This window comes from Euprymna scolopes, chromosome 4 (genome assembly GCF_053919585.1).
Source record: "Euprymna scolopes isolate OS-2025 chromosome 4, ASM5391958v1, whole genome shotgun sequence".
Classification (NCBI taxonomy): Eukaryota; Metazoa; Mollusca; class Cephalopoda; order Sepiida; family Sepiolidae; genus Euprymna; species Euprymna scolopes.
This window is the reverse complement of record NC_136485.1, coordinates 179,321,324-179,341,278: the sequence shown is the minus strand read 5'-3', so window position 1 is coordinate 179,341,278 and position 19,955 is coordinate 179,321,324. Positions and strand designations below refer to the sequence as shown.

At 33.8% G+C, this 19,955-nt stretch overlaps 1 protein-coding gene across 1 annotated transcript in view; it reads left to right on the top strand.

Annotated features, from left to right (window-relative positions):
• The window catches only part of LOC145270423 (methionine synthase-like), a 164,358-nt gene that overhangs the window by 89,347 nt on the left and 55,056 nt on the right, over positions 1-19,955 (top strand). Inside the window, exons 17-19 of the mRNA XM_080126066.1 lie at positions 4,046-4,162; positions 13,940-14,080; positions 15,313-15,402. Coding sequence (XP_079982192.1) covers positions 4,046-4,162; positions 13,940-14,080; positions 15,313-15,402 — 348 coding nt within the window. The remainder of the gene's footprint in view (positions 1-4,045; positions 4,163-13,939; positions 14,081-15,312; positions 15,403-19,955) is intronic.

The following is a 19,955-nucleotide window of genomic DNA, read 5'->3' as shown; positions in this document are numbered from 1 at the left end:
AGTATAATTTACAACTAAATTTTACCAACTACTATATCTACTATTCCACAGAAAAAAAAAACACTCAAGATGAGAACAGCAGTTCGAAGAATCCAAATATGATTCATATAATGATATTCATTTAATTCAAACTATGATTTGGGAGATCATGAAAGTTCTGTTAGGAAGAACATGGTGAGAGGGAATATTTCTCTATGTCCATGGCTACACATATCACCATTAGTGTATCTACGACACACTGACTGAATTTACAGTTCGAGAGAAAGATGTGTGGCATCATCCCTAGCCTTCATATAGACCATTTTGAACGACAATAGTACTACCAAGAACCACACTAGAATTCCAATGTCTAGAATGAGGATATCGGTTGTTGAAGTGAATAGACAAGAAGTCGATAGCTGGATGCAGGTGAATCATGTTGTCAAATCAGAAGGGTTAATCTAAAATAAAAATGATTTTTATTAATAATTAGGATACGATAAGTTAATATACCATGTACCATACTGAAGCAACACTCACTCTAGGCAGGTTGAACTGGCTTTCTCCAAATGAAGTTTCATTGAAATATCAAATTCACAAGTGGTTTCCAGTTGTTTGTATATCGATGGCAGGGAGATGATGACATTATATTATCTGTTGTTTATATTCTTCACTGCATGTTGATTTCAATTTAAAATAAAGTGCTTCATTAGAAAGCAACCAGAAATAGTAAAACTTCTGTTCAACAAAGCAATGATCATCAGTTTGTTGCACAACATAAGTTTGTGGCGTTATCCCTCGCTTTGGTAGACGCCATTTTGAACGACAATAGCGTCTTTGATTATTGCCAAGAACCACATTAACATTTAATATAAGTTCTGTATAAAAGTTGGAACAATTATGTTGAGAACATTGCCAGGACCGCTGCGAAGAAGGTGGGTTCTCTCTACCGTGCTAGAAAGCTATTAACACCAGAAAGTATCTTGTACCTCTATAAGGCCACCATTCGCCCATGTATGGAGTATTGTTGTCACATTTGGGCTGGTGCATCTACCACTAGTCTCTCGCTCCTAGACAAGGTTCAAAAGAGAGTCGCCAATCCGATAGGTCCTGAACTGTCAGCTAAACTTCAGCCTCTGTCACATCGACGAAATGTTGCATCCCTCTGCCTGTTCTACAAGTACTTTAATGGTGAATGCTCTGATGAATTGCAAGCACTTGTGCCCCCTCAACGTAAATACTCCCGACAAACCCGACAAGCCGCTAAATCCCACCCCTTCACAGTAGAGATCCCTAGATGCAAGAGAGCCTTCTACTCCAGTAATTTCTTCCCCAGAACAGCTCGACTTTGGAATTCCCTTCCGGGTCTCTACTTCCCCACATGTACTGACATGCAGAAGTTCAAGTGCAATGTGTACCGACATCTTGCTGCCCAACTCCCTACACAGTACCCCTAATGCTTATGTCCCTGATAGTAGCCCCCTACAACAAAGTGTCAATGTGGCTTGTTTGGGGTGAAAATGTAATTTAAAAATTTTTTTTAAAAAGTTGTGTTATTACAAAAGATGAAAATGAAAGTTATGTTGCATAGGAGACAATATTAGAGAGAGAGGCGGATGATGACATTCATATTGATGAGTGGAAGATACATTTATACAGATATTACAGAGGGGGATAGAAGAGAGAAGACATTTATACCTTTTACAGTTCTGTGGATGTTCTTTCTTTTAACATATATTAGAGTGGAGAGAGATTGATCAGTTCTTTAACACTGGAGGGGACAGTCATTACTTAGATGAAGAGTGGGACACATTACTTAGATGAATTATACACAAAGTTCATTATAAAGATGAGTCGAAACAATGTTCATATAAATGATTTCACATTGCCTTCAATTTGGTAGAAAGACGACACAAAGACGGCAGTTACAAAAATATGAGAGGTTCTTTTATTCTATTTGACCGGTCAAAATGATGATCACATCCAGGAATTCAAAGTTGTTTCTACATGTTTAATGTTCTAACCCTTCGCTTCTAAAGGGGAACCCTCCTCTGATTCGATCCGGACTCAACTCTGGACTCTATCTCTCTCTGTCTAACTCATCTTCGACTCTAGCCCCTATATTGAGAATTAATTTCTGCCATGACGTCATGTATGGCCCTCAACATGACCCACTCACGTGGAAAGTCATGTGGCCTAAACATACGTGGTTTGTACATGTTTCCAAACCATTTCTGCAGACAAAGAATTCTCACTAATCTATTTTTCGACCTAACCTATTTTTCAACATATTTAAATTGCATTGTTCTTTATTTTCTCTGACCTTATTTTAATTCAGTTTTCATAAAAAGAATTGAACAATTAAAATTTCTTTTACAACAACATCTCTAAACTATTTTATGTGAAACTGAAAAATGCCAGATTCCTTTCTGAATCAATTTCTGGAGCTTGCTTACAAAGTTCGAATCTCATTTTTACTTATCTAATGTTTTTCTTACAACAAAACAGCTCTTTTCTCGTAACAGATATACAGATGTGCAACGTTGTCATTACATGTTCACACGTACACACGTTTTAACTGAGACAGTTGCAAAGGAGCACAAAAGGAAAGAAATTCAACTCCGCTTTTTCAGTTGAAATGAAATGCATTTATTCATGTTTTTTTTTTCAAAATAACGTATTGCTTTAAAAGTCTCTTGCTGCCGTGGTCCACACGCTCATCTTCCGCTGGCACACATCTTTTTGATCCTTGCCACATGGTGCATTTTTTTCTCTCTCTTTTTTCTTTCCCTTCTCTTCCTCATTCATTTTCATATGTGTCATGTGCCTGCTGCTGCTACAAGCACTAGTAGCTATGTTACAGACATATATGCACATAAAAATGGAAATAAATGAAATATCGAGTGAATATAGAAGGGTCACCAGTTAGCAAGTACTAACAAAAACATGAACAGAATTTTGTAAATAGAAATTTTAGAAAAACAAATTTTAAACAAAACATTTTTATGCAAGAGATAAGAATATAAAAGTTATTTTCCAGTTAGTAAATGTTCATAGTTCAAACACATCATTGGGTAAAAAAAAAGTTGTGTGAATAATCAAAAGTCAAAATGTTCATAGTGTGAATAATATGTGTATGTAAGTAATTTATGTATGTGAGTATTTGGTACTGTGTATGTGTATATGTAAGTGAGTAGTAATTCTTTTCTGTTCACCTTTTTTATCTTGCTAGTGTGTAGAAATGTGTGCACAAGATGGAGAAGGCTTGTATGTGAGTCATTGAATTCAAAGATTAGGGGGTGTAGCAGACATTCTTAGGTTCTTCCATGCATGGCTGGCTAGTGAAGTCTGTAGAAAACTGATTTTGTAACCAGGTCTTACTGAATTTTTCTAGGTTGGCACTGGCTTATTATTTTCACATATAAGTGTTACTTTTTGGGATTTGAAATGATTTTAATTGGTTGAAAATATTTTAAGTTAACATTTTCCTGTGAAAAGTTACTTGCTTTGAGGAGGAAAGCGAATTCCAATAGAGCAGAGAAAGAAAGAGTGTAGCAATTATAGTCTTTTGATTTTTAACAAAATACAATTGCAAATTACTTAGAACTTCTACCCATTCATGACAGAATGAGAGCATGCTACTCATGTGGATTCCTGAAAAAGATCAGAGATTACATCAACTGAAACTCAAGATGAAAAAAGTAGTTTGAAGAATCCAAATAATCAATCCTCATCTCAAAATTACTTTTAAATAATTTTCTTTCATTAAAACTTATAATCCTTTTTTTTTGAATTCACAAGTTTTATTTCTTGAAATCCAAATAATCAATCCTCATCTCAAAATTACTTTTAAATAATTTTGTTTCATTAAAACTTATAATCCTGTTTTTTTGAATTCACAAGTTTTATTTCTTGAAATCCAAATAATCAATCCTCATCTCAAAATTACTTTTGAATAATTTTGGTTCATTAAAACTTATAATCCTTTTTTTTTGAATTCACAAGTTTTATTTCTTGAAAATTTTTTATCGATTTTTATTTTTTTTGTGCTTTGTATTTTTTCTAGTCTTCCCTCCCTGGAGTACGGATTAGTGGTGGTGTATCAAATCTGTCATTTGCTTTTCGTGGTAACAATATTGTCCGAGAAGCCATGCACAGTGTTTTCTTAAATCATGCAATTGCGGTAAGTTGTGATGAAATACATATTTTTACTTATGGAGTGATCCATAGAAATGATCTTATGCCTAACTCTGCCTAACTCATAGAAAAGCAATTAAATAAGGCCGTATAGAACTGTGTAAAGTGATTACTATTATAAGAAAGAGCATTTTATTATCAACAGAAGTTCACAAAAAATGAGTTTGACAATTTCAAAAAAGACTTTGTAACTCACATACAGGGTGTCCAAAAAGTCACTGAAGGGTTTTGAACTTTAATAGATTCTTTATTTTTGATGATATCTTTCTGTAATTTTAACACAATCTAGCTAAGAGATCGGGGAAAAAAAATGCAAAATTTAAACAATCTTTATGAAAAATAATGTCTTTTAAATGTTTCTCATTTTCAGCTTTGCATATTTGTGCTCTTTCCAAAACATTATTCATGACAGATTGTGATTTAACTCCCTTATTTCATTCCTGATGTTTTCCTTCAATTCTTACAGGGTTTGGGGTTTCTTAACACTGTGTTGTGACTTGAGCTCTTACATGAAAATGCCATCGATAAGCTCTTTGAGTCAAAACAATTGACCCATGACTTTGGTAAAACAATTTCACAACTTGCGTACATTGTTCAATGGTCATATTTATCCATAATTAATTTCCAAAATATTATCTGTAAAATATCTTAAATAGAGAAAAAGATAATCATTAATAGTAAAATGACAAAGATTTTCAACCCTTCAATTACTTTTTGGACACCCTATACTTTTGAGGTATTCAAATGTCAATATGTTATGTTGTCTCTCAGTCCATTCGATGTCTGGTCGCCATCTTTAATTATCATTAGTGATTGAATGATTCCAAAATTTTTATTATTATTGATAAAAATTTTGATTTTGATACAATTGCAAATTCTGATTCTTTTAAAATCTTTAAATATTTTTTACTATAGACGTTTTAATTTTTGGATTAGTATAAAAAACTATAGGCATATATTTTTGCAAATGTAAAAATAAATTATAGATTTTAGTATAACTGGTTTAAAATTAATAAATGTCTATCATTTATCATTAATACAAGTCATGGTAAATTAATATTTAAACGAAATAATTTTAAAAACTCGTTTTTGGCATCAGATTCCAATACTGATTCTGATACCTCTAAAAGTGAATATTTTTCAGATTCCCAATTCTGATTCCAATTAACGATCACAACACTAATTGTCACCATATACCTTTGTTAGTTTGTGGCTGACCTAAGTTTGAATTCTGTAAAGTATGTGAAACATGCTTTGGATAGAGTGATGTCCCCTGAACTGTGGGAAAACAAAAACATCCGGGTATTTCCACACATGCAGTGAAAGACGCCATCTTTATAGTAGTAATCCGCGTGTGTATATACGGTAATAAGTCGGTTTTATATATCACCTTGTTCATTACAAATTCCTTAAGAATCTCGTCACCAGTTTTGTTGACTAATAAGGATCCGGAAGAAAACAGCTCGTTATTCAGTGAAACGAAATATATTGAAAAGAAAAGCAAATACAACCACCCGAATAAAAGAGATTCCCAATTCCGATTTCGATTAATCATCCCAACACTAATTAATCATTATATGCGTCTATTATTGAAAAGAAAAGCAAATCAAAGAAAGCATGAAAAACTTGCACTTTGAAACATTTCGATATTGAATAACAACTCTGCAAACTCTTTGAAAGAAACAATGCATTTTATTTTTTAAATAAATTATTTATTTCATTTTTGTATCAAACAAGAAAATGTTTCAAAGTGTCATGTTTTTTGTTATTTAATGATACGTTGTCACATGACACATACCGACATTCAAACTTCAACCATGAAAACAAACTCCAATCTTCACAAGGACAATTCAAACAAAAATGATTTATATAAAAAGGGAAGGGAAAAATGATAATCTTTTGATAATTATTTTTTTTTACATCTGAGGATCCGAAGTCTTTAAAATAAGTAATTTATTTAAAAAAAAAAGCACATTATTGTTTCAAAAAGGTTCTAAATTGTTTTTTTTTACAAGGGAGTCATCACTTATCAAGAACCAAAGGCCACTTGAGGATAAGTGTTAATAAATATGTGGTGGTCATGGTGACAACAGCGTAATGATCATTAGTGGTGGAAATTGGGAAGAATTTAATTATTTAAGGAGACAGGTCAACAAAAACTTGTTTACATTGAACTTGAAAATGGTCATATTGTAGTCAGCTGGAAAGTAGGCCAGTGGAACAAAGTTCCACAAGTGGATATTTTTAGGAGAGATGCTTTGCTCGGGAAATTTTGATAGTGGTTGTAGCTAGGCAAGTGTTTTCTGTGAAAGTTTGTCAGGGGAACCGTAAATTGAAGCCCAGAGAAGCACCTACCATGAAGATAACGATAGAGCAGAGACAGGCTTCCAATGCCTCTTCTATGGGAAAGAAGTTGCAAAGAGAAAAACAGGGCATCACTTACTAGGTTTTCAAAGCCGGTTTTGAACTCTGTCAAGGTAGGATAGAATGTTCTGTGCAACTCCTGCCAAGATGTGGCCACAATACTTCAGACTAATCTGGCTTTTATACAGGTAGAGAATTGCGTTAGAATAAAGCAACCATTTTTCCAGCAATCTTGGCAACAGATTTGATGTAAGTTTTCCATTTCAGGTCAAGAGTGAAGGTCAGTACAAGAAGCTTGTCAAAAAATTTTTTTTTATAGAGTTTGATCTTTATAACAATACCAATTTTATTATTGTTTGATGAGTCTGTCAAAAGTTTTTAGCAGACATACAAACAAACAAACACACAGATGACTTGCTTCATGAACTAATATCTTTCCTTTTTACAAGTAACAGGTAACATAAGAATTGAAGGGAAAAGTATTTATAAATGACATGTCGGCAGGCATTCACAATAAGAGAAAGTATTCAATAACAAGAAATCTGATTATTGCACTTGTGCCAAAATTGATCACTTTTTACTCAATTCCTTAAAGAGAGCTCAATTTTAATTTCTTAAAGTGGCTTATAATATTTTTCATAGCTCTAGATATATCTAAGGCTTTTGACAGGGTATGGCATGAGGATCTCCTCTAATAAAAAAAAAAAAAAATTACTTTTATACCCACAAACACTAGTGTTTCAAGCATCAGTGTGATAGAAAAACATTCAAACGGTATCAATATTGAATAACAAGGTTCTGAACAGATGATTATCCTCTATTCTGATCATCATTAACGAGCCTAAAGTGATTTTGTCAGCATCTAACAAAGCCAAACTCTTTGTTAAGAACTTTACATCAAACTCGCCTTAATGCGACCAGGGCCACCTACCTCTAAATTTCCTCCCAAAACCAAAAATAATCTGAACGACATTCACATATTTGTCTATGATGTTGCCACACTCACCAAGAACCTTGATGCCAGAAAAGCAACTGATCCTAACAATATTCCAGTCATAGTACTCACAAATCTGCAACCAGAACTAGCAGCAATTCTTGCAAAGCTGTTCAATTTATGCCTAAAGGAGAAATGCTTCCCAACACTTTGGAAAACCTTGTTAGTCTGCCCAGTATTTAAAAATGGTGGAGTTCGGTCTTCCGCATCTCAGTACGGACCAATTAATCTTCTGTGTGTCATGAGTGAGTTTCCATGTTAAATAGAGAAATTGTCAACCTACTCAGCAAAAAACAACCTACACAGTGACAAGCAATACGGTTTCATCCTATGAGATCTACAGCTGATATACTGACTGTAATTTCACATAGGATTAGTTAATCTATCGATAGGAGTTTCCTCTTTAGAGCAATAACTCTTGAAATGTCAAACGCATTTGACATGGTTTGGCATACATTTCACAAAATTTTGAGCTACAGAATATTTGGAAATGTCTTCTCACGCATCAAATCTTTTCTCTTTGAGAGATTTTTATAAGTAGTCATTGATGGGCAGAAGTTTGAAGTTCAAACGCTGGCATGCCTTAAGGATCCATTCTGGGTTCAACTCTTCTTTATCTTCATCAATGATCTTCTAAATCAAATTCTGGTTCATTTTATCGCATCCAGAACCTTTTTTCTTTTCACCATAAGCACTCTGATTCCCACGTGGCCTCAATTGATATGAATGGCACATGTCATTTATAAATACTTTTCCCTTCAATTCTTATGTTACCTGTTACTTGTAAAAAGGAAAGATATTAGTTCATGAAGCAAGTCATCTGTGTGTTTGTTTGTTTGTATGTCTGCTAAAAACTTTTGACAGACTCATCAAACAATAATAAAATTGGTATTGTTATAAAGATCAAACTCTCTAAAAAAAAAAAATTGAAAACTTGGTCGAAATGATTAATCCTATCTGGGTGAACTGAGCTGTTTTTTGCTAGGAGGGGGGATAGATATTTTCCGCAAAATCCGATGTTATTTTTACATAATTAAAAAAAAATTCAATGTATTCATGTAGATTTGAAAAATGTTGACTCATGTTGCTAGAAATGATGTCCGCTCTCTATAATGGCGTTAATTTTGACTTCTTGCTAAAACTGGTTCGAAGTGTTTCTTTATTATACTTGTTGTGGTTGCAAGGTTGAACAATAATTAGTAAGGAAATACAATGAAGACGCAAACAACAAGATAACGATTTCTTTATTATACTACAAAACTAAATCCTGCTTTTCATGCAAAAAAATGGTTCCTACATAATTGTTGTGTCTCAAATAGTAAAATATTCAAGAATCATGACTATCAATAAGGTAGAAACAAAATTACAAATGAAAATATGTATCGAAAAGAAGTACACAAAAGAGTTGGTATATTTTATTAAGAAAACAATGTATTTTAGTATCAGTTGAAAACTGCCGAGTCATTATACTGGAAATGATGTAATTTCTCTAAACTTGACTGGTCATTTCTTCTTGTATTAGTACAAATATGATATCCTAACTCTGTTTATGGGGGGAGCGAAAATGAGATTGCTTGAATGCTAAGCACAGATAGTACACTTTGATCTTAGTCAAAAGACCAAGTAACTGTATCATATAGTGTAATTTCCTCCCAAACATTATCTTCTATTAAAATAAATGCATAAAAAAATAACATGGAAAAACTGCTGATTCCAAAAATCGGGTAAATGGATCAAATGTACGTTGTCATCCTAAATATCCCTTAAAATAAAAATGAGATATTCCAAATCGCACCAGCCGTTATTATACAGGATCCTTTTAGTATGAAAATGGAATATGCTAAAATGCCCAATAAACAATTGTATCAAATGGATAAGTTATCGCCAGGCAGTGTCTGGTGAATGCAGATCACAATACTAATAAGTTAGTTATCGCCAGCCAGTGTCTGGTGTCGCAGGTCACAAAACTAGCAAGTTATTTATCGCCAGCCAATATAAGCTGGGTGCAGGTCACAAAACTAATAAGTTAATTATTACCAGCCAGTGTTTGGTAGGCACAGATTACAATACTAATAGTATAGTATAATATCAGACCTGATGGAAGGGTTAATTGTAGGTATAGACTGTTTCATACCCTCCAAAAAATTCAAGCAAAAACCTAACAGCCAGCTGTGGTTCTCTCCAGAATGTGCTGCTGCCATTGCGCACAGAAATCACTTTTTCCATTGCTTCCAACGTAGTAGATGTACTGAGACTTAAGCTATATTCAGGACTGCCAGCAACTATTGTAAAAGAGTAATCAAAAACATGAGAGAGTTGTATGCTCAGTCTGTTAAGTCTAAAGTAGCTGAGCAGCGGCTTGGTTCATACCAATTCTGGCAAATATTAAACAGGGTCCTGAACAGAAGCGTTTGCTCTATCCCAGCCGTCATCAATGGACCTGAGGTAATCTTGTCAGCATCAGACAAAGCCAAACTCTTTACTAAGAACTTTGCAGCTAATGCTACCCTATGTGACCAAAGCCGTCAACCCCCCTGTATTTCCTCCTGTATCAGAAAACCCGCTATGCAACATACAAATATCTGTACATGATGTTGCCAAGCTAATCAAAAACCAATTATAGTGTTAAAAAACCTTCAACCAGAACTAGCTCCCATACTTACAAAGCTGTTTAAGCGTTGTCTTAATGAGAATTGCTTCCCAACATCCTAGAAAACCTCATCAGTATGCCCTGTATATAAGAATTCAGGTGATCGCTCATCTTCCTCTCAGTACAGACCAATAAGTCTCCTGTGTATCATGAGTAAGTTGCTGGAATCTCAACCACCTCAGCAAAAAAAAGTGACATGTAATATGGTTTCCATTTTACTAGATCTACAGCAGATGTGCTAACAGTTATATCTCATAAGATTAGTGAATCTCTCGACAGAGGCTTCCTTTCTAGGGCAATTCACAAGATCTCCAGCTACGGTATAACTGGAAATGTTTTCTCAATCATTAAATCATTTCTCTCCGATAGGCTCATAAGAGTAGTGGTAGATGGACAAAAATCGGAGGCCTGCAATATAAATGCTGGAGTCCCTCAGGGGGCAATCCTGGGCCCAACTCTCTTCCTGATCTACATCAATGACCTCCCTAAACACATACTTAAATCATTCGTTGACATCTATGCTGATGACACGGCCATCTACGGCAACACATCAAAGGCTGTAAATGACAAAGTTCTCTCTGATTCTCTCTTCTCTGATCTTGAGCGCGTGGTTCAGTGGGGGAAGACGTGGCTGGTTACCTTTAATGCATCCAAAACCAAACTCCTATCCTTACATCATCAACGCTCTGATCCCCATCTGGCATCAATTGTGATGGATGGCTCTCGTCTGGGTGAGGCCCCGTGTTTTGACAAGCTTCTGGATTTGACCTTTACTCCTGATCTGAAATGGAACACGTACATCAAGTCGCCAAGGTCGCTGGAAAGATGGTGGGATCCTTCTACCGCTCCAGAAGATATCTCACTACTGATGCAATTCTCTATCTATATAAAAGCCAAGTACGTCCAAGGATGGAATACTGTTGCCATATCTGGGCAGGAGCTGCTAAACACAGCCTATCCTGCCTTGACAGAGTACAAAATAGACTTTGTGGCTTAGTGGGGGATGCCCTTTTCTCTACCCTGCAACCTCTCTCCTACAGAAGAGACGTTGCGAGCCTATCCTTGTTTTATCGTTATTTCCATGGCAGGTGCTCGTCTGAACTCCAATCTCTTATCCCCCCTTGCCAATCTTTCACGAAAAACACCCGTCTAGCTGAATCCACTGTGAAAAATTTCCCCTACTTTATATCTGTGCCTAAATCAAAACATAGATTCCATGAACAAAGCTTCTTTCTTAGAACTGCACGCCTGTGGAACTCTGTTCCGTCTGCCTGCTTCCCACCGGACTACAACTTGTATGTCTTCAAGTCCAACGTTAAAAAATTCCTAATGAACCGCCCCCTTAAGTAAACACTTCATCAAATCTCCACACTAACGTAATGTACTTGCAATAACCCTTATCCCTGAGTGGCTTCCAGGCCTTGATAAGTGGTGATCACTGTAAAAAAAAAAAAAAAAAAAAAAAAAAAAAATTGCTCTTGACATATCAAAGGCCTTTGATAGGGTATAACATAAAGGGCTACTTCACAAGATCTCCAGCTAAACTATAGCTGGAAATATCTTCTCAATTATTAAATCATTTCTCTCTGATAGGTTCATAAGAGTAGTGGTTGATGGGCAGAAATCAGAAGCTCACAGTATTAATGCTGGAGTCTCTCAAAGGTCCCTCTTGAGCTCAACTCTCTTCCTGATCTACATCAATGATCTCCCAAATCACATCCTAAGATTATTTGTAGATATTTATGCTGATGACATTACCATCTATGATAACACATCAAAGGCTGTAAATGACCAAGTTCTTTCTGATTCTCTCTCCTCTGATCTTGAGCTCGTGGTACAGTGGGAGAAGAGGTGGCTGATTACATTTAATATATGTAAAACACAGCTTCTATCTTTACATAATCGGCGCTCTGATCCTCATCTGGCCTGAATTGAAATGAATGGCTCTTGTCTTGGGGCGGCTTCATGTTTTGACAAGCTTCTGGGCTTGACCTTTACTCCTGATCTGAAATGGAACACGTATAAAATCTGTTGCCAAGGTCACTGGAAAAATGGTGGAATCCTTCTACCGCTCCATTAAATATCTCACTGCTGATACAATTCTCTATCTATATAAAAACCAGGTACGTCCAAGGATGAAGTACTGTTCCACATCTGGACAGGAGCTGCTAGAAAGGACTTAGCCTGCCTTGACAGAGTTCAAAATAGACTTTGTAGCCTCGTAGGAGGGGGGGGATGCCCTTTTCTCTTCCCTGCAACCTATTTCCCACAGAAGAGAAACTGCAAGCCTGTCTCTGCGTTATCATTATTTTCATGGCAAGTGCTCGTCTAAGTTCCAATCTGTAGTCCCCTCACACCAAACACTCGTCTAGCTGAAACCATTGTCAATAATTTCCCCCACTCTTTATCTGTACCTAAACTTAAACGTAGATTCCATGAACAAAGCTTCTTTCTTAGAACTGCACACCTGTGGAAATTGTCTTCCGTTTGCCTGTTTTCCAGCTGACTACAATTTGGTTGTCTTCAAGTCCAACAGAAACAAATTCTTGATGAACTGTCCCCTTAAGTAATCCAATTTACCAAATTTCCACTACTAGCGATTACTATGATATTATCTCATTGACAACTGTGCACTCAATAACCCTTATCCTTGATAAGTGGTGCTTCCTATGTAAAAAAAACAAACCTAAAGATGACTTTGTGATTCGGTTCAAATCTTCCAACTAGCAGTAATTATCATTTCCTTCACTGATGATTGCATAAACACTAGTGTTTGTAGGTTTAAAAATAATTATTAATATTTACTTGAAAAATATTGTGTGTGTGTGTTTATATTTCAAAATCAATGTAAGTAAAGGAAATGTAATTTTGAATTTTAAATAAGAAACTTTGATAACAACTGAAAAATGGATTAAGGAAAGAAAAAAGTACTTAAACTAGCACAATAAAAGTCAGTTTATCTTAGATTTGTTTGTAAGTGATAGGAAAATTTATATTGATGGCACATAATATAAGTATTTATGCAAGGCACATTCTATGAGGAATCCGTGATTTGAGTGTACAAGAGTGAATAATCTATTTAAAAAAAAAAAGACTTCTATAATAATCCAAATTATAAGATGAATGTGGAATGTAAGTTTCGTGTGGAGAGTTGCCGTTTTATTAATCTATTTATGGCCTAACCAAAAAAAAAAAAAAAATACATCATACATATAAATGTGCGTGTGTTTAATTTAAAGAACTATATACTTTTAATGTATATTTACAATAAATTATTTTCCAAAATGCCACAATTAAGTTCAATAATAAGGAATTTACACATTCAGAGCATGTATTTATATCACACTCATTTTATTTTATTAGTTGTATAATTTGTCTTACATATGTTTTATTGAATGGTGGAAATTCACCAAACCACTTATCAAAGACAGATTTATGTTCCTCGAAAAAAAAAAAAAAGACAAAGTTAGAGATTATTTTTGTTTGGATTTAATGCAAACATGAGCAGAAATTTAATCATATTCAAACATCAATTTAGCATAAAACACCCATTCTAAATTAACAGGCTAAATGAATGAAGAACGCTTTTGATTAAAAACAAAATATATTCAATACTTTAGATAATGTAGCTTTAGAATATATCTGGTTATGATGGATCTTGGAGAGTCTGTGAACAATTAAACAAACAAACAAACAGAAACTACAATGTTATATATAGAAAATATTAAAATGTGTTTCTTTTAATGCTTTTCTAGGCTGGAATGGACATGGGAATCGTCAATGCAGCTGCCTTGCAAGTTTATACAAATATTGATCAAATGTTGTTGAAACTTTGTGAAAATATTTTGTTTAACAAAGACCCTGAAGGAACAGAGAAACTCTTGTTATATGCACAGGTACGAAAGAGAACACACACAAAATTTGATGACAATACTTACATTATTTTCACATGATTAAAAAAAAACTTATATAAAAGAAAAGGAAAAATCTTAAAAAAAAAATTAATGTAAATAAGATGGCGTTTTATTTTTTAATAATACATATTTGAATAAAATTTGATTTTGAGTTCATACAGAATGTGAGGTATTTCAGGACACTTTCATTCTCTGGTAAAAAAATGTAAAGAACAGCATGAGTTATTTCCCTTTGAAAGAAATTATTATAGGTGGAGTTATTACCCTTGGTAAACAGAGTTAGAGCATTTTGGTAATAAATAGAATCCTCAAATTTTGTTATCAATTCAGGATCTGGTAGCAAGTCTCATATGAACACTCGGTCGAGAAAAAAATCCATGATTCATTCTCAGCCGCTGGTTGACCATTCTATAGTAAGGATCTGCCTTTGGCCATGTTGCCTTACAGAAAAAAATGCAAATAGAAAATGAGAAACCATGTTCGAAATTATGTCTAATCTATGGATATCTTTTTTATGTCTTTGTAGTTTTTTTTGTTTTTTGTTTCAGATAAACTATTAATATATGATATATTTTTGTTAACCACATCGTGTTTTACTATTTTTTATTTGTGACATATGACAACTTTATGTGTGTGCAGATGTTATATATTGGGATCCTATGCTGGTAGGTAGAGATTATGTTAACTAGTATGAATTTCAGGAGGGTTACATGTCAGGATAACCTACAAAAGTAACACATGACTATTCTTGGCAACTTTATTAATTACGATTTTCTTATCAAACGTTGCTAATCATGATAAAATAAAATATAAAATATTCTTTTCTATGTATACATGTCTCACTGAGATTTTTGTAATGTTTCTGAGATAAACTAACAAAAAGAAATTTGTGTGCCTTTCATCTTGTCAAAATTTACTTTGCAATGAAGATCTAATTGTTGAGCAAAATATCCATTCAATTTTGTTATTCCAATGTTTGTTAACTCAATGCAAGGGACATAACTCCGTTTGCCAAACTTTTATTTTGGTCATCCATCAAGCAAAACAACAAAGGGCAAAAACTTCCTGTTCAAATACAAAACGTTTAATCTTAGGTGTAAATCTGTTTCTATCTAACAAAAAGAAACCTGTATGCTTTGCATCTTGTCATTTCCATTACAACTAATGTTTTGTTTAGAAAGAAATTCTCATTGTTTTTGATTTCTTTTCTACAGAATTTGCATAATAAAGGTACAAAATCGGTACTCAGTGAAGAATGGCGTTCATATGATTTAGAAGATCGAATTCAGTATTCATTGGTTAAGGTGAGTTTTTATTGATTACAGAAATATTTCAATGTGATTAGATTAGCTGCCAATGTTAATAATATAAACATGTTTAATCAACACGATGTATATGAAAATACAGCAGATATAACAACATTGGTCAACAACAAATTTTTTCAGTTGATTGAGGATGCACTGAATTCAAAAATCATATTGATTTTGCTCAATCAAGTTTTTGAGCTATGGCGACATTTTTTTTTTTTTTACATTTTTGTTAACATGTATGCATGTGTGGAGCATTTTAGAAGTTGATGAGGGTAAAATACCATGTCTAATAATGGTTTTGATTGCAAATGATCATTTTAATAAGAAGTATTTAGGTCTAATAGTTCTGGGTGATTATGTCGAAAAGGGATCGGATTGAAGTCATAAAACCTCAAAATCTTCCAAAAATTGGTGTTCAGCATACACAAAGAAGCACTAACCTGTGCAGAAAGAATTAGTTCCTTGCAATGGAATGTCATCAACAACCCTCTGGTGAACAGAGACAGAATACTCTGTCCACTGCTTGCACATCCAGCTTGGCTTAATCAAGTATTTCAACAAGGTTTTAGACAAGGATGGAGACTGCTTCACTTAATTGTGTCAGACTTTTACAGGATTGGTGATGGAGAAGTTGAAAGCTGGTATCTTTGACGGTCTTTAGATCTACCAGCTCATCAGAGATCCAGAGTTCAAAAACTCCATAAACAAAGTAGAACTGTAAGTGTGGAAGGCATTTGTTCTGTAGTGAAGAACTTTCTTGGCGATAAAAATAACGCCAGAAATTAAGCAGAATTTGTCAACAGAATGCTGACTTCTTTCAGAAACCTGAGCTGCAACATAAACATCAAGATGCTCTATTTTTACATGTGGATTCAATTGGGTTCAGTGAGTGACGAGCAGGGAGAGTGATTCAATCGGGATTTGAAAGAGATGGAGACTTGGTATCAGTGGCGCTGGAACACAATCATGATGGCTGACTACTGTTGGAATCTGAAGAGAGACCTCCCTGTTGCTTAGCATTTCAGGACTTCAAGAAACGAAAGTTCAAGCCCTGAAGTTTGAACAAGGGTGAAGCAACAGTCAATTTACATATACCTACCTTTAGCAATATTCAGTTTACAGCAATCAAAGTTTCTATCAGGTAATCAATATATGTTGGTACCAAAAGATTTTTTTTCTCTTAAAAATATATTTAGGATGCGATGTATTGACAAAAATCAGCTGATAATGCCACAAAAATTTAATCAGTTTTATTACAAGAGCTGATTTTTTTTTTTTTTTCAAATCAATTTAGCACAAAAATCTGACCTGATGAAGAGAAACGGATGCCATTTCCTGATTCAGCAAAAATACCTTAAATCAGTTGTAGAAATCTAGACAACATTAGTAAAATTGTTGTCCAGTGAATCTAACATCTAATAATAATAATTCTGAATTAGTCACAACTAACTGAAAAAAGATGGGATTTATTCTCAGGGGAGTCTCTCTCAATCCCTGCTCCACACCAGAAGCTTCAAAGATTGAGTTTTCCTAAAGATAATGGTGGTACCAACAATAACAGAGGACTGAAGATTGCTCAATACATCAGGGATTCCTACTTTTTCAAATATCCTTCCCGACAACTTGATAAACACTGAGTGCACCTGATAACCTCTGGAACTAGTTAGGTTTTAACTCCATGCATATGCCTTACTGCCTTCTCAATCATGTTCTTGACCCAAGGCAATGAATAGTCTGATTTGTCACTTCTTTGAGACTTTGTCTATGACTACCAAATCTGGATAATTAAGTTCCAATTGCTTGACTGTCATGATACTTTTGTCCCACCATACCTCCACATTGCCATCACATCACCATACCTCCACATTGCCATCACATCACCATACCTCCACATTGCCATCACATCACCATACCTCCACATTGCCATCTTCACTAATTCTTACATTCTCAAGTACCTCCTCAGATCACTTCTCAACCCACTTCACCCTAAACTCCTTAAAAACCTCCCAGTAAATCCGAAACCCCATGCAGTCATGCCTTCTTTAATACTACCTCTGAGCCAATCCACTATACTCCGCTGCAATGTGCGCAACTGACTGAGAAAAATTTTCCACGAATCTGGCATTCTGCAGCAAAATCCTCTCCTTGAGTTACTTTAGTTGTTGTCACTCAGACTCCAGGGAATACCATCGGTTGTTGTCAGTGAGCAATCTTTGATGATGACCTGTGGGAGAAATCCTAATGAGTAAAATAATATCAACACCAGCAGAAAACGAAATATATACCAATTAAATTCACTTTAAAATAATGAAGGAAAAACACAAATTGTTCTTTAGAAGATAGTTTAGTTTTTTTAGAAAAATATTTTTCTAAAAGAATCAGTAAGAATAGCATGAAGCTTGTTGCATGGAAAATCAATTATATATAGAGTGGAACGATAAAGGTGTTGTCCTAAAAAAACAACACTTCAGATTTATTTAAAAAAATTTTATTGAAAAAATTAATTCAAGTACCTTGATTATGTAGTAGAGCTGACATCTATTCAATGTAGCCGCCTTCAGCCTCAATCACCGCCTTGATATGGGTCCAGAACTGCCACCTGATTGCACCAGGAGATCACAACACTCTTCAGCACATCCAGGTACACTTTGGTGTTGATTTTCAAGCCACGTCATGCCACCTCACATTTGAAGATGTGAGGTGGCATGATGTGGCCCTCACTTGAAAGCACACCAAACACCATTAGCGTGTTACTCGTGGAAATCCAGCAATGCGTTTTGAGGGTGTTGGCAATGGTCCTGTTCTCATAACTTGGATTAGTAGAGAGCATGAGTAGTACAGCAGTACATCTTCAATATCGCTCGTCGGACATTGTGTCGCTTTCAGACATGATAAAAGGCTTCTATTGCTCTTGGGATTTGTACACAACTGGCCAACTAGTAAATAGTCTGCAACAAAAAAAAAATGGTTTTCATCAAATGGAAATGGAATCATGTATTTTCTAGGGTGACAATTTCATTGTTCTACATTATAAATAAGTACAAAAAATAATTATATTAACAGTAATACTAGGTGATACTAATAACAATTTATGTAATTTTAGAATAATAATTATCCATTCATGAATGCATTGTTAACAGTTATATACAAAGAAACAGTAAATAATAATGTTAGTATGAAAGAGGAAATATACATAGGGGCTACAGTAATAATTCAAGTGTAGATATAATAATCATATGATTATACTGAGTATTGCACTGTCAGAACGTATGAGAAAACAAAAACATCAATAACTAAATTCTAAAATTAATTAGGGAATTTAAAATCTACCTCCTTCTTGTGATATAAATAATAAAAACTAAAATTTATGGGAAAAATATCAAATTATAAACAAAAAACAAATAAAATTAAATAAAAACAAATATTTATGAAAAGCAGACATAAAAATAAATACTTGTTTCTCCATTTAAACCACAATTAAATAAAAATACTTATGTTACAGATAATTTGTTATTAAAAATAAACAACTGTGTGAACTAGTGCATAAGTAAAAATGTGTGTTAATTCATTATGTTCACCTTTCAATTGATTCATTTTGATTGCTAATCCCATGCAACTGCAATAAAATGTCATATACATATGTATATTATATCATATATAAATATGCATATATATTATCTGGCAGTATTCTTTGTATGAGTTCTAAAGAAAGACACATAACATTTATGAATTGAATGAGTTCAATATATAATAATAAATTTGCCACAAAATACCTTTAGCTGCTTGCATCATAGCAAATCTATTTTCAACATTATACTTGTATCATTTAACTGAAGCAATATTGTAAGGAGTTATTAAAAATAAATTTATTTTGCCTACTACTGTGACAAACAAGTAATTTTAAGAAATAAATTGGTTAATATATATTTTTTAAACTATAATTGTTCATCTGAAACTGAGCAGGTATAGTAATGTAGAAATTTCTTTGTATTAATTTTGTAAGCGACTGGTGCTGTTTAGATCACAAACGAAAAATGCATTCATTCTAACAATCTAAAAATATTTTGTGAAAAAAAAAACAAACTGAAGCATAATTATTATTTATTCTGTTGCAACACACATGATTGAGGGAAAAATAGATAAATTGGTTAGTAATAGAGAAATGGGTCCTTGTTTAGAATAATAATAAAAATTGAATTTCAACTATAAGCAATGTTACTATTTAATTTCCAAAAGCGATTTTCATTAATAATTAATTTTCTAATTTATCATTTTTCATAATTTTTGGGTATGTTACTAATTTCGACATGACAATTAAATAGATAACATTGTTTTTAACTGAAATTCAATTTTTTAATTTTCTGAACAAGCACTGAGAAATTTAATGAAAAACGAAATCAAAAGAAAGGAATCGAAAAACATAAAGAAGAACAAGATGAAAACAAATGGTTTACTCAGCAGCTATTGAACGTATAAAAATGATGATTTAATATCAAAATTTAACACAAAATAAATGAACTGAAACTATTTTTTTTTTTTTTAAATTT